Source organism: Diaporthe citri (genome assembly GCF_014595645.1).
Source record: "Diaporthe citri strain NFHF-8-4 chromosome Unknown scaffold_4, whole genome shotgun sequence".
Lineage (NCBI taxonomy): Eukaryota > Fungi > Ascomycota > Sordariomycetes > Diaporthales > Diaporthaceae > Diaporthe > Diaporthe citri.
The window spans coordinates 2,624,023-2,640,104 of record NW_025064849.1 but is presented as its reverse complement, the minus strand read 5'-3'; the positions used below and the strand labels follow the sequence as shown (position 1 = coordinate 2,640,104).

At 23.0% G+C, this 16,082-nt stretch overlaps 2 protein-coding genes across 2 annotated transcripts; one reads left to right on the top strand and one right to left on the bottom strand.

The window, feature by feature from the left end:
* Positions 1-702: 702 nt before the first annotated feature.
* Positions 703-1,341, top strand: INS49_009882 (uncharacterized protein; the record flags this gene model as incomplete). Its single annotated transcript, XM_043170610.1, has 1 exon — positions 703-1,341. One exon carries the CDS (start codon positions 703-705, stop codon positions 1,339-1,341), a length of 639 nt encoding a protein of 212 aa, XP_043025175.1.
* Positions 1,342-1,562: 221 nt separating this feature from the next.
* Positions 1,563-3,210, bottom strand: INS49_009881 (uncharacterized protein; the record flags this gene model as incomplete). The annotated part of the gene is made up of 2 exons (XM_043170609.1): positions 1,563-1,575; positions 2,459-3,210. 2 exons carry the CDS (start codon positions 3,208-3,210, stop codon positions 1,563-1,565), a joined length of 765 nt encoding a protein of 254 aa, XP_043025174.1.
* Positions 3,211-16,082: the final 12,872 nt, after the last annotated feature.

Below are 16,082 nucleotides of genomic sequence, written 5' to 3'. Positions count from 1 at the left end.
TCTGAGTCTTTCGGACTTTGGAGTAGTTCTCATGTCAGTAAATCACTTTTTACACATTGCGAACCTGAGACCCATGTCGCCGTAGATCTTTTTAGATTACAGACCCCAGGCCACAAACGTTGAAAGTTTGTGGTATAATACAATGGGTTGCATATAAATTCGGTGTGGTTCATCACTGGCGCGTTTTCCGCACAGTTGGGGTGGTATGCAAATGAGTGTATCAGATATGCCCCAGGGCGACATTGAAACGAATGGTCTAATCACCAGGACGAGGTACTCGTGCTCCCGGAGGAGGATTTGGTCACTGGGGGCGTGGGTGTATTTTCTAAGTCTACGTAAGCTAACTACTCGTCCCGGAGGAGGAGTCCATCTACCCGGTGGACGCACGGACCACCCCACGACATCAGGATAAACTGAAACATCTGTGTGAAACATCTGTGCGAGGTACAAGACAGGCGGGGTCGTAATGCCAGATTCTAACTCCTAACCATTGAGCTCAGATTCCATTCTGCACATGTCTACGATGAAGCCTAGATGATCATGTCGACTACTCAAGTCTGTTTTCTCTTCTCGTTTTGAAGCGAAAGTCGAAATTTCGAGCGGTATTTCGACATACCAAGCGCTCTGGTCGTTGTAGCAGATGATGGTGCGCACCCTAGTGACGAATACGGCCGCCTGTGGTCAAATACGACAACGTCCATCATGGAGGAGAGCGAAGCAGAATGCGTAGAGCATGCGCCTCGTACCTGTGCCTGCGGAGCGCCAACCTCGACCACCTCGCAGATCCCATTGGCTTTCCTTAGCCTGCCTGAGCCTGAGCGGTTCGTGCTCGTCATGGTCGATCCGCTCTGCGGTCGAGAGAAGTGCCGGACTCAAGTGCGACAGAAGACACTGCCCGCCATATCCAACTTGCGCTTCTCTGACAGGGATCTGCCGGCCGAAGATGGTCTGTATTCCTTCACGAAGATGATGAGCTGCAAAGTGTGCGCGACGGTGGATGGCGTGAAGAGATGCTCGCGTTGTCGGACAGTGGCATACTGCGGCAGAGCGCACCAGAGACAGGACTGGGCGGTGCACAAAAGCGGCTGCATCCCGGCACCCGGTATCAAGGAGAGTCGTGCCGCGTCGACACCGTCATCTGGGCCGCAGAGACCACGGCCGGCAGGCATCCAGGAGACGTTGTCTGGCGAGGTTTCAGACGACGAGGGCAGCGTGACCTATGAATGGACAACGTCCGGAGTGTTCAGCACCGACGAAGGCATCCAATACGAGGTCACCCAGGAGGAGGTGCGCGCGTTTCTGCTGTCAGGGGGTGACGACGATGGCGAGGATGTGGATTGATTGCATTTAGGACTAGAAATGAAATTGATTCCGCCCATGACGTAAACTATACAGCTAGAGATCTGGCACCACTCTCATCCTAAAGGCCTTTTCTTCCCGCCGCGAATCTCTTGCTCCTTGTCGGCGGGTGTGAGTTTCTTTTCTTTCTCTTGCGCATCGATGTTGGGCTGCTAATCGCAAGCTGATCATCTGAAAACTGATCTACATCCGAGGCGCGATCGTTAGCCTCGCTGCCTAGATGGAAGGTCAGACATAGTCAACATATCACAGGAACGAGACATACTGGGATCCGCCACCTCGACCACCGGATCAGCCGCCGTGGCACCAGGCAACAGATTTCCGATGACTTGTCCATCGGCCCAGCAGATCTTACCGGCGCAATCTCCTTCGGTGTTTTCAAGTCCTGATTGCGGCGCGGAGAAGAGCCACGTTGGTCCAGAATAGATACAGACTCCAAATTCCGCAGCCTCTCGACTGGACGCTCGGCTTGCGGGAAGGATACGGACCAGTTTTGGAGGATGAAGTATCGCTTCCCGGGGACCTCATGCTTTCAATTGTACTCGAGTGTGAGGAAGACAGGAGCGGGGATACGTACAAACTTTATGTTAGGTGTATCCGAATCACAGATTCGTCTTGACAGGATGGAAAGGTCTCACGCGAGAAATGGGCATTTAATTAAACGACACGGTCTCATGTCCTCCAAGCAGGCATCGACATCCAGCAGATTATTAATTTGTTACCTCGGAATCATATGCGACGTCTCAATGCCCCGATTCATTTGATGTGCCCTCCCCCTTCACAAGTTCAAAATAACTACACAACCAACTTACAGATCACTGCCGCCGGATAAAGTCAAGTGGTGTGAAACAGGCAAAAAAAGGACTTCAACATAACAGCTCGAGTAGGCAATACTTTCAACTGCTCCAGCATATCACGCACACAGAGGGAAATAGATTTAAATAGTGCCCCTGGTAGGTAATACATGGACTACCTATGCTCTTTATTCACCAGCCCCGACGCTTCACCATCACTTGTACCCCCTTCTGCGGGTAAATGAATTCCAACAACCACTTGTTCTGGCCTTGTTTCTTGGCCATCCACGAATTTGATGTCGTACCTAGTAAACAGATGTGAGATAAGCATCTTCAACTGAAAATCGACCAAGTGACGACCTGGACATGAGTTGCGGCCCCGCCCGAAAATGAGCAAGTTCGCGGTTGAAAGAAACGCGTGTTGGCTCCAGCTTCCACCTGCGTCGTCCGCCGCTTTGGAGGAGACGTCCAACGGGCCAGTGCTTCGACCACCCTCGGCTTCTTCTAGACGCAGCTGCACAAAGCGGAAGGGTTCGAAAGCGTGTGGGTTGGGGAAGTGGTCCGGATCTGTGTGCATGGGCTGGCTCACAAATGACACGAGGGCGCCCCGCGGCAGTGGCATGCCAGTGTCGGTTCGCAAGCCGTCCACCATTACCTGGCGGACCAGCGCGCGAGTAGGGACGGTGTTGAGGCGCAATGTCTCGCGGGCGACGCTGTCGGCAAACACCATGCGGGCGACGTTCTGGCGCGTCCACAGCCGAGATGGGTCGTTCTCGGCAGCGGCGCTGCAGCGCTCTGCCTCGTCCCGCAGAACGCGGATCGTGTCGTGCTCCTGGTCCGATTCCAGTATGTTGCGCAGCATGTTTGAGGCAGCAAAGCTCGCCTGATAGATGAAGCCCATGTTGGCCATGACCAGGCGGCGCGTCATCTGGTTGAGGGTCATTTCTGACGCTCTGTGGTGTTGAGCATGCCGCAGCATGCGCTGCAGCAGGTCCGAGGGGTCTTGCGACTCGTCGTTCGGGTTGGCTGCGATGTGAGCGAAGCGTTCCTGTAGCATGGTTGTTGGTAGGTCTCTCGTACGTATGATAATCGTATGGGAAGCAATCGTGTATTGGTGTTATTCTGTTTAAGTTTTAAGAGGCTATATGCCCTGGAGGGGATAACTAAAGTAGCCTTTTAAGTGCAAAGGTTATACTTATTAATACTTATAGTTTTTCTTTTCTTTTAATAAGTATATATAATTCTTATTATAGTTAATAATTCTTATTATAATTAACCTTAAAATTATAATTTATTATATATTAAGTATATATAATCTTTATTATAAAAAAGCATTATTAAAAAAGCTTAAAATTATAATTTATAAGTTTTAAAGCAAATCTTAGCAATCTTTACTATTATATTACCTTTTAAACTTATAATTATTATTATTATATTATTTCTTAAATATTATACTTATTATTTTTAATACTTAGCTTTTAAAATTGCTTTTTTATAGAAATTATTAACTTTTATATAATAGCCTTAGTTTTAAATCTTTTCTTTATAAGGAAAGTTAATGTTTATAAAGTTAATACTAAACCTTTTAATTTATATTTATTTTTATTATATATCTTTATAATATAAATATTATTATTTTTATCCTTATTTTTATTATTAAAATGCATTTAATATTGCTTTAAATTAATTTCCTTTAGCTACTTTTTATTTTCTTAAAATTAAGCATTATAAGTAGCTTAATTATTTATTATTTTCTTTTTTTGCTTTTTATTATTCTTTTTAATTTTCTTAATAATTATTTTTTACTTAAATTACTTAAGTAATAATATATATTTCTTAATAAATTTCTTTATATATAAGCCTTATATATACTTATTAATAATTTAATATAAAAAGTTTTAAAGTTAAGTTAATATAATAATTTAATTCTTTAATAGCTAAATCTTTTTAATTTAATATATATAAAAGATACTTAAAATTAAAAGTTTTATTAAGTTATTTATTATAAAAATTATAATAATTTAATATTTAAAATAATAATTACCTTAGTAATTCTTATTATTAAAAATATTATATAATCTTATATTAAAAGTTTTAATGCTTTTAATATAAATATATAGCTTTTTAATTATATTATTAAAAGATATTTACTTATTTTAATATTAAAAGTTATTAATAATTTAAATAATAGCTATTATAATAGCATTATTTAAGAAAAGTATTTTAGCTTAAGCTATAGCTATGGCCTTTAACTTATTAATTTTAATAATTCCTTAAGAATTTATTTTAATAAGCAACTTACTCTTTTTAATACTTAATATAAAAGTAAAGTTAAAAGCGGTCTTTATAATCTTTATTAAGGTTTCATTAGCCTGATTTTAATTATCTTTATTATTAGTAATAATTAAATTACCACTAATATTAAGCAAATATGAATTGTTATCATTAATATTCTTATTAATATCCATTAAATAAGCGTTATTAGCAATAACCTTACTATAAAAATTAGCAAGATTAATAAGCTTATCTTTATCCTTATTAATTAAGGTAATTTTAGCTCTTTTTGCAACCTTAGTAATAATTTTAATCTTCATTTTATTGCTTAATGGGAATGTAATTGCGATATTTATTTTATTAATTAGGGTTGTAATTATAATATTTACAGGGGAATTTTAATTCTATTTAAGGGTTACGGTAAGGCTACTTTTAGCATTAGCTATATTAACAATAGTTATAGCAATAATTACATTAAGTATATCCTTAATATGGAAAGTAAATATAATATTTATTAAATAATTTTACTTGCCATTATTATTCTTATAAGGCATATTAATAAAAATATTAAATAATTCTTATAAGTTATTATTAATATTCTTTATTATAATAAAAAGGAAAAGATTTTATAGGAATTTAATAATTAAAATAAATATTTATAATATAAAACTTTGCAATTATTATATAATAATTATTAATTTATTCTTTAGTTATAAAAAAAGTTAATAAGTTGCAAATAAATTTAATAAAAGTTAATTTTAATATTATTATTAATAAATAATAGTAAAAGGTAATAATAATAATAAAGTTAACTTTAAAATAATAATTATTAATAATATTAATAATTATAAAATTATTCTTATATATAATAAGGTATTAAAAAGGTTTTAATTAAAGTATAAAAGGTTAAAGTTTATATTAAGAGTTTAAGTTTAAAAAGTATAAGGTTTTATAGCTAATAATAGCAAAATTAAAAAAAAAAAGGTGCTAGCAATAAGTTGCTCCTTTCTTAGTAAAAAGAAGCTACTTTAAATTTCTTAATTAATCTATTTACTTATATATAAAGCTTATTATTATTAATAAGCTTTTATAATATAGTATTTAAAGTTAATTTTATTATTATATTAATAGGGTTGTTTTTCCTATTTATTTACCTTACTTTAATAATTTTTCTTATCTTATATAACTCTTATAATAATATAATATTAATTATAAGGTGCTTTTTTTTTATTATTCTTAGCTTTATAAGGTATTTATATAAGCTATATAAGTTTATATAAATAATTAAAGGTATATTTAATAATAAGAGTTATTTTATAGCTATTTTAATTATTATAACTAAGGAAATTTTAATATTTACTTTATTTATTATGCTATAAATTTTGCTTATTAATATGCTTTAAGTAATATATTTATACTTTATTAATAATTAATAAAGAATATTACTTATTATTATAAATCTATTAATTTTCTTGCAAATCTTATTTATAAGGATAATAATATATTTAAGTTAAGATATTAAGTCCCGGTTATTTATAAATAATTTATTTATAAATATAAAAAGTTTTGCTATTTTAAAATTTAAGGGCATATACTTAATTCCTTATATAGCATTATTTATTTATTATAATAATTATATATTTAAGCTTTTATAATTTTATGCCTTTAGGTTTTATATTTATATAGCTATTAAAAGATTATATAAAGCTTTTAATTAATAAATTAAAGCTTTATATGCTTTTTAAGCTCTTTATTTAAGGTATCTTTAAGGAGCATTTTTAATTATTGCATTAATAATTATAAGTTTATTAGCTTATTCTTTTTAATAAGTAATAATAAAGCTAATGGTATTTATAATTATATAAGCCTAATTATAATTTATTAAGTTTTTAAGCATTAACTTTTATTTTAGTTTTTCTTATAATTTTATAGCTTTTATTTTAATTTCCTTTTTATCTTAAAATTTTAGCATAAATAGAATTAATATATTATTTATTTATATGCCTATTATTTTAAAGGGTTATATAAGCTTTATAATTATTAAGTAAAAATTATATATAAAGTAATTTATCTTAAGCTTTTATTAATAATGTTTTTAATATATATTAAATTAATAAATACTAGATTTTATTATATTATATAAAGATTAAATGATATGGATAATTATGCTTAAAAGGTATTTATTCTTTAATTCCTTTAATAACTTTATAAGGATTATTTTATATAATTTTAACTTTACTTAAGGATAGGCTTAAGTAATATCTTAAAATATAAAAATTATGCCTTTTTCTTAAATTAATAAAAAGATAAGTATAAGAATTATTTATTTACTTATTCTTTAAATAATTAAATTTTATATTAAGATTAATCCTTTTTTATTATTATTATAACCTTAAATAATAAATTAAAATTTCTTATAAAGTTTTATAATTTTATCTTTTACTTTTTATATTATATAAAACTTAAAGAAATAATATTTACTATATTACTTTATTAACTATTTCTTAATTTAAAAGATATCTTTAGCAATAAAATTATTAATTTCCATTTTATTAAATTCTTTAAATAATAAGCTTAATATTATAATAACTTTATCTTATCTTAGTTTAATTACTAAATTATAATTTTTATTTTCTTTCTTTAAGATATATAATATAATAATGCAGTCTTTTATTTTTAATAATGGTAATTATATAATAAGTTGCATTTAAAATTTTATAATTAGGTTTTTTACTTATAAGGGTTGCATTTTCTTATTATTATCTTAATAATATAATTAAATAATTATTAACCTAAATATTATAGCTTTATTTAGCATATTTAAGGTTATATCATAGCTATTTATAGTAATAACCTTATATAAACCCTTTTATCCTTCTTTTTTTTTTATATACAAACTTTATATTACAGTAAGTATTTCATGCTAAAAATAAATCTAACCTTAATGTTTAATGCATTTTATACTTACTATTTAGCCATAATTTTTTATAATATCTTTATAGCCTTTAAAACAACCTTTACTTGCTTTTACATTAATAATAATAATAGCGATTTATATAATACTTATAAGTAGGCGCTAAAAACTAAGAGCATAAGGATTAATTCATTTAATTTAGCAATATTATTAATAGCTTTTATAGCTATTTGCAAGATAGCATTATTATTTATGCTATTATATAATTTGGTATATAGGATTTTATATGCTTATTTAAGGGCTTGATAGTATTTCTTAACTTTCCCAATTCCCATTATTCATGCCTTTAAATGGAATTCCAAGGATATAAAGTTTATTCTTACGTTATGTTTAATAATATTTAATAGTCCTTAGTATATATTAATCTAAAGCATTTACAATATTTACTATATAATTTTTGCAAATATAAATTTTAAGAATTTTGCTCTTTAAAAAGCAATAACTTAGTTTATAACGTAAAGAACTAAGCATTTACTTAAATATATTATATTAATTAAGATTTTATAATTAAATTTATAATTATTATATAATATAAACTTAAAATGCTTAAGCATAAATTTATTTATTTAATAATAATAATATATCTTTTTAATTTTTATTATTGCTTATTTATTAATATTTAAATTGCTAGCTTTTTTAAGCATTTAATATAATTAATTTATTAATAAATATTTAAAATAATAATAAAATCTCCTTATTTCTATCTTTAAAAGGAAATATATAGCATTAATAATTTAATTTAAGAAAAACCATAAGTAACTTTATTTTTTAAATATTAATATAATAATTATATTATTAAAAGAAACTATTTTATTTATAATATTATTATAATATACTTAAAGCCTATTTATATTTATTAAGTAAAGCAAAAATAGGGTTTATACTTAAATAATATAAAAGTTAATATAATTAATTAAAATAAAAATCTTTATTATGCTAAGTAAATTAATAATTATTTTATTATTAAATTTAACCTTAGCTTTTCCTATAGCAATTATATTAATTTAATACTTTAAATTTTCTTATTATAATGCAAGGAATTGCTTATATTTAACTATAAATATTAATAATGCTTTTATATTTAATAGGATTCCTTAAAAATAAATTTAATTATATTTGTTAGATTTTACACCTCCTTTATGGTGGAATCCTTGTATGTGTAGTTAATTTTAATGGTTAATGTGATAATGTCTTGATTCTTATTGCTCTAAAGCTAGCTAATAGCGGGGGCTGGTTTTTTAACCTATGAATATTAATGCTTAAGGCATTTACCATTATGTTACTTATATATATATAGTAAATTTACGGTTTTATAGTAAATTTGCCGTCTTTATAATAAATTTATAGTGAATTTATTAGTTTATAATGAATTTATAATAAATTTACTAGTTTATAATGAATTCACGGTAAATCTATTATATAACCATTTAGCCACGGTATATTTACCATTAATTAGATTTAATACACCCCCTTAAATAAGCAGGCACTAAAAGTTTAAACCTCTTACTTATCTTCCATTATTAATTACCATTAAATAAATATATCTTTTATTAATATTCCCTTATATAAACTATTTTTAATATCCTATATGCTAAGTTATTAAAGAAATCCTTTTTATTTCCTAATTAGCAGCGCTTTTATTAATTTATTTATGGTTATTTATGCTAATAATATATATTTTATTATAATTCTTTTATTTTACACTTTTTATTATAGCTAATAATTATAAATATTTATATATTATAATTTAATCTTAAGCATAATAATCTTAAAGTTTATTAATTTAATAATTTAAATATTATTGCATTTAATTTTAATTATTTAGTTATTTAATTTAATAAATAGCTTAATAAAAAGCTAGCTAATAAATAATATTTTTTTTACAGCTTATGCTAGGGCTAATAGTTTAGCTTTTATAATAAATATTATAACTATATCTTGCTTATTTGCTTTTTATTTAATAAATCCTTTAAATAATTTTATAATAAATACTTATAAGCTCTTTTTATCTAAAGAATTATTAATAAAAAAAGTATTGCTTATAATAATAAATCCCTTTAGATTTTAAAAACATAAGGCAAAATGCTTAATATACAAGAAATATAATAGCATTTTATTAATAGCATTATAATATTTTTAACTTAAATTAGTTAGGAATTATATTAGCTATAATATAGCAAAAGCAATATTTAATTATATAAATATAGCGATAAATAATAACAAATTAATCTTCTTTTAATATAAATAAACTTTAGCTTTTAAAGTAATAATAATACTTAATAATAGCTCTTTAAGAGTTATAAAAACCTTATGGGAAATATTTATTTTATTAGCTAATTTAGCAATCTTCTTAATATATATAGTTTAGGCTAGCTAAATTTAGTAATTTTTATAATTTTAAATAATTTCCATGCTAAGAAACTATTAAACTGGATTTCCTTTAATAATCTTATACTTTTCTTAAAGTTATTATTTTAGCTTATCCACTTATTTTTAACAATTCTTCCAATATACAATAATAATATCATCCATATAAAAGAAAATAATAATGCTTTTCTTTATATAATAGCATGGCTTATATAATATTTACTAATATTTATATTAATTTAGGGTTTTTATAAACTCCTTTTATTATAGCAATAATAAGATTTAAAGGCTATATAATGCTTTATTTAGCAATAAAATAATTCCTTTCTATTAATATTTATATAGTATTTGCATAAAAATATCTTAATTAATTAAAGCATAAATAAATGCGTTTATAACATTATATTGTATAAGTTTAAAATTAAATTTTGCTATTATTATTATTAATATGCAAAAGGATTAGCTTGCTAAGGTTATAATATAAGTTTCTTATATTTATCTTTTTATTTATTAATTTCCTTAAATAATTAAATAAGCCTTATACTTTTAAAAGATTTTATATTTATTAAACTTATATATATATATTTATATATAATTTAGGATTTATTTTTTTGCTATATAGGAATTTTATTTTTAAATCTTAATTTATAATTTCATTTTAATATAGCTTTATAAATAATTAGCTTTTACTTATTTAAATAAATATTTAAATAAATAATTCTTTAAATCTTTATATTATTTTAATAGCTTAAGGAAACTATTTTTATATAATTTTACCTCTTAATAAAAATATTTCTTAATTTATGCCTTATTTAATATCTTTTTATTTAATTTAGCTATTAAGGCAGCTTTAATATTAATTATAAATATAAATTACTATAATATATTTATAATGAATTTACCATTTAATAAAATCTCTTTATTTAACTATATTTAAATGGTATAAGCTAAAAATACCAATAAAGAAGTTTGCAGTAATATAAGGAGCACTTTAAATTTTGCATTTATATAAACGCCGTTTTCTTAATCTGCTATAAACTGCCTTTTTTAAGCATTCTTTATATTTCCTTCCAAAACTCCTTTTTCATTAATATTACTTTTATAATTTGCCATAAACCAACCTTCCTTTAAAGTTTCTTCTAGGGAATTATCTTTAAATAAATTTTTTCCTTTTAAGTTTAATATTTTATTATTTTCTAAAAGGGTATATTCTTTTATTTATTTTATAAAATACTTAATATTTATAATAAAGAGTTTATCTTTAAAACCTTTTTATTTATTATTAAATACTTTATATTTATTAAAGATTATATTTCTTATATTAATAATTTTCTTAATAAAGGGAATTTATATTTAATAAATATTTAAGGAATAATAACTTATAAGATATTTAATTTATGCTTATAGCTTTAATTATTAATATTATCTTTTCTTTAATTAAGCATTTAATATTATAGCATATGCTTTATAGCTAAAGATATATAAATAAGTTTAATTTAATTTTAAATTTAATTATAAAATATCTATTTATTTAATAATTACTTTATAAAATTTAAAGTATAATATTTATTAATTTAGGTTATATATTAATATTTAATTATTAAGATATATTATTATATATTTAATTTCTAATTATAAAGAATATAAAAGCTTTAAGCTTATTTATATTGCTTACATCTTCTCTTTAATTACACCCCTTAAGCATTTAATATTATTATTTTAAGCCTATATATTTAATGCTAAAAGCTTAATTTTAATATATTTTAACTTTAAAAACTCCTTTATTGCTTATTTATAATTAAAAATTTCTTTATTATACTTAATTATTTTAATCTTTATTTTATGCTAAATTTCCATTATGTTATAAAAAGATTTAATTGCATTATATAACATATTATTATCTTAACTTATAAGATAGTAATCTTAAATAAATTTAATAACTTTGTATATTAACAAAAGTTATAATATATAGCTATAAATTCCTTTTTTATAATTATAGAAATTTATTATAATTTTCTTGCCTGCTTATTTATAAATTTCCCTTAGTAATTAATAAATTTATTATATAATTTTAGCAAAAATATATACTTTATACTTTATAATAATAGGTTTATAAATTTATATTTTTTAAAATAAATTTACTAAGTATTTTAAGGCTTTTAGTTTTAAATAACTTAATTATTTATGCTAAATAATGGCTTTATTTATAAGTAACTTTTTCTTAATAAATATTATATGCTTCTTTCTTTATATATTAAAGGAACTTTAAGTAATTTTAAATTAATATTTAATAATATATTAATTATAAATATTAATAAGCAAATAAAGAATTAACTTATTTTATTATCTTAAAGTAATTAAATTATATTTATTATCTTAAAACATTTTCTTCTTTTATAATTACCTTAGTAAAATAAGAGTAGTTAAAATTTATAAATATAAAACAATATTTTTAAGATATAGGATTAAAATTTTAACTTACATAAGTATTATTTTATATATTATAATTAATAATTATTAATCTCTTAATTATATATAATTATTATAAGTTGCTAATTATAAATTTATTAATTATTTATTAATATTTATAATTAATATTATATTAATAAGGTTTAATATTATTAAATGCTTTAAAGAATATTCTTTTATAATATTTATAATAAAAGCTCCCCTAGCCTTTATATTAGCAATATAATATCTTAGTAATTAATCTTTAATTTCTTATACCAGCTCCTTCTTTATGGGTCTTAAAGTCTTAAATTTTAATTTAAATCTTAGGCTTTAAATAGCGCAAACTTAAGCTTAAAGATTAGCATTATTTTTAAGAGTATTATACATTTTTTCTTTTATTTTTTAGCTTTTTTTAAATTATAAAAATGCTTTTTTTAAAAATATATAAAAGTAATTAATAAGGGCATAGTTTTTATTGCAAACTATATATATTTTTTTAAGGTTTTATATTTAAAATTAATAGCATTTATTATAATATTAGCTAAATTTATATAATAAATTAAGTTTAATTAAACCTCTTTAATATAAGCTTATTTCCTTAATAATATAAGCATCCTCTTTACTATTATAATTATTTTTCTTATTATAAGTAGTTACTTATGCTTCTTTAATGGTTTTAGCAAGTTTATGCTATATACTTAAAGCTTGCAATTCTTTATAAAGAAGGTTCCTAACTTTTTAAAATTTAAGATTCCTATTTATTACTTTTTATTCTTTTATTTATTAGAAAGTAATTATTTATATTAGCATTATACCTTATATAGCTTATAGTAAATTAAGGATCTATATAATAATTTATCTTACCTTAGCAATCCCTTATTAAATAGCTTTAAATATAGCAAATTCCCATTTATTAATTTAAATTAAAGTTTCTTTTAAATTCCTTAGTAATTTTAAAGCATTCTTATATAAAGCTTTTATTTATAGCTAATTATTTATTTATAATAATCCATACCTTTATTATAAATTTAAGTATTATTACTAAAGCAAAATTCTAAATAAGCAGCAATTTAACTTATAATTTAAAGTAATTATTTAAAGCACCTATTTACATAACTTTTAAATAGCAGTTTATTCCTTAATATACTTTAATTCTTTTAATTTATACCCTTAAAGATTAAAATTATATATCTTAAGATTAGCATTAATAAGGTTAAAAAGCAACTATTAACCTTATCATTTCTCTTAAATAATTTTAAAATTATTTAATTTAATATTAAATCCGCTAATTATTTAAAAAACTGCACTTTAAATAACCATAATAATTTTAATATACTTTTAAAGATATATATTAAGTTTTTATAGCTTTAAAAGGAGTTTAAATTAATTATAAATATAGTATTTAAGTTTATAAATCTTAACTTAAAGGTTAAATTTATAGTTTTAATTATGCCACTCTTTTAACTTAATTAAGAAGGCATTTTAGGTTTTATAGTTATTTTCATTAGCTATTTTATATAACTTAAAATAATAAAACTTTTAATTATTAAATTCTATACTTCCTTTATAATGGAATCCTTATATATATAATTAATTTTAATAATTAATATAATAATATCTTAATTCTTATTGCTTTAAAGCTAGCTAATGGCGGGGGCTGGTTTTTTAACTTATAGATATTAATGCCTAAGGTATTTATTACTATGTTACCCATGCATATATAGTGAATTTACGGTTTTATAATAAATTTACCGTTTTTATAATAAATTCACGGTGAATTTACTAATTTATAGTGAATTTACAGTGAATTTATTAATTTATAGTGAATTCACGGTAAATCCACCATGCAACCATCCAGCCACGGTATATTCACCGTTGGTTGGATCTAATAATATTTATTTTTTAAAATTAATTAATTAGCTATAATAATTATTTCTATTTAAAAAATATTATCTTTAATAATTTAATATATAAATACTTTATTAATTAAGAAATTAATATTTATATAATAAACCTTCTTATTAAGTCTTACTTTTATAATATAAGTATTATTATTATAATTATTATCTTAATCTTATTTATTTTTATATTTATAAAATTTATCTTTATTATTTATTTTATATTCCTTAAACTTACTTAAAAAAGTATTAAAATTATCATTATAACCTTTATATTTACATTATATTAAATAGCTTCTTCTTATTAAACATTACTTATTAGCTAAATATTTAATTAATTAATATTTCTTTTTTTTATAAATATAATATCTTTTCTTTTAAAGTTATTTTTCTTTTCCTTTTTTATAAGCATTATTACTTTAAGCTTTATAATTAATGCTATAAAATCTTAGCTACTTAAAGCTTAAATAACTTAAATTTAATTAATTAAATTTTTAATTTCCTTAAAATGCTTAAAATTATAATTATTATCCTTTTCTTAGCTTTTAGCTATTATATTTATAATTAATATAATATTAATTTAAAACTTTATTTATAATATAAATTATAATTATATAATTAAGTTATATTTTTATTATAAATCTTAAGTTTAAAAATAACTTTTTATATAATTAAGTTAATTTAAAAAAAGCTATTTTTAGCTTAAAAACTTTTTTATAAGCTTTAATTATTATTATTTTTAAGTTATCCTTTTTAATATAATCTTAATTTAATATTTATTAATAAAATTATAACTTATTAAATATTAAATATAAAACTTTATGCAAATCTTTATTTAAGTTTTATATTTTTATTTTTATAAATATTATTATTATTTAATTTATATAATAATGCTAATAATTAAAGTTTATATTAAAATATATCTTAATTTTAAAATATATTATTATAAATATATTAATTTAATTTATAAAATAAAGATAATAAGCCTTAGCTTAATTTTTAAGTATTTAAAAAAAAGTTATATAAAATTAACTTAGCTAAATTTTAATATAATAATAAATATTAAAAAATATCTTTATTTTATTATTTAATAAATTATATAAATTCTTAATATACTTATAAGAATTATTAAAGATTTTTATAAATTATATTAACTTTATTAAATTTAAATATTTATTAAGAATATATTATAAGGGAAGAGTTTTATATAAGTTATACTTTTTATTTAATAAAGATATTTTTAAGGCAGCTTAAGATTATATTAAGTATAATATATATTTTTAATATAAGCTTTATTTTTATCTTTTTATTAATAATAATAAGCCTTGCTAATTATATTAATTTTTAATAAATTGCATTATTAGGTTTAGGTTTTATAATTATATACTTAAAGTTAGCGATAATAATAAATATTATCTTAGGAACTATTCTTTTAATAATTATTATTATTTAAAGCTTGCTTATGGCTCTTATAAGGGCTATATTTATAATTGCTATTTTTAAAGTTATATATAATATTTATTTATGCTTAATTTTAAGGCTAATAAAGCATTATAAAGCTTATTATTAATTTATTTTAATCTTTCTTTAGCTTAAGTTATAGCAATTAACTATAATATTATAAGTTGGTTATTATATCTTATATAAATGCTTTATATTTAAAGGAAGATTTTTAAATATTATTAATAAGGATTTAGCAATGCTTTAAATATTATTTATATTTACGTTATATAGTTTTTATAATAAATAATAAAAAGGTTATTATTATAAAGGTTTTATTATATATAGCTTATTAAAGTATTTGCTAAATAAATAATTAAGTATTTTATTAATATTCTTTATATAAAGGCTATAAATTATAATTTTAAATTAATATATTTATAATAAACTAAGTTAATTAAAGTTTAAGTAAGCATTTTATTAATTATATACTTTTTAATAAGAGTTAATAGCTTTTTAATATTA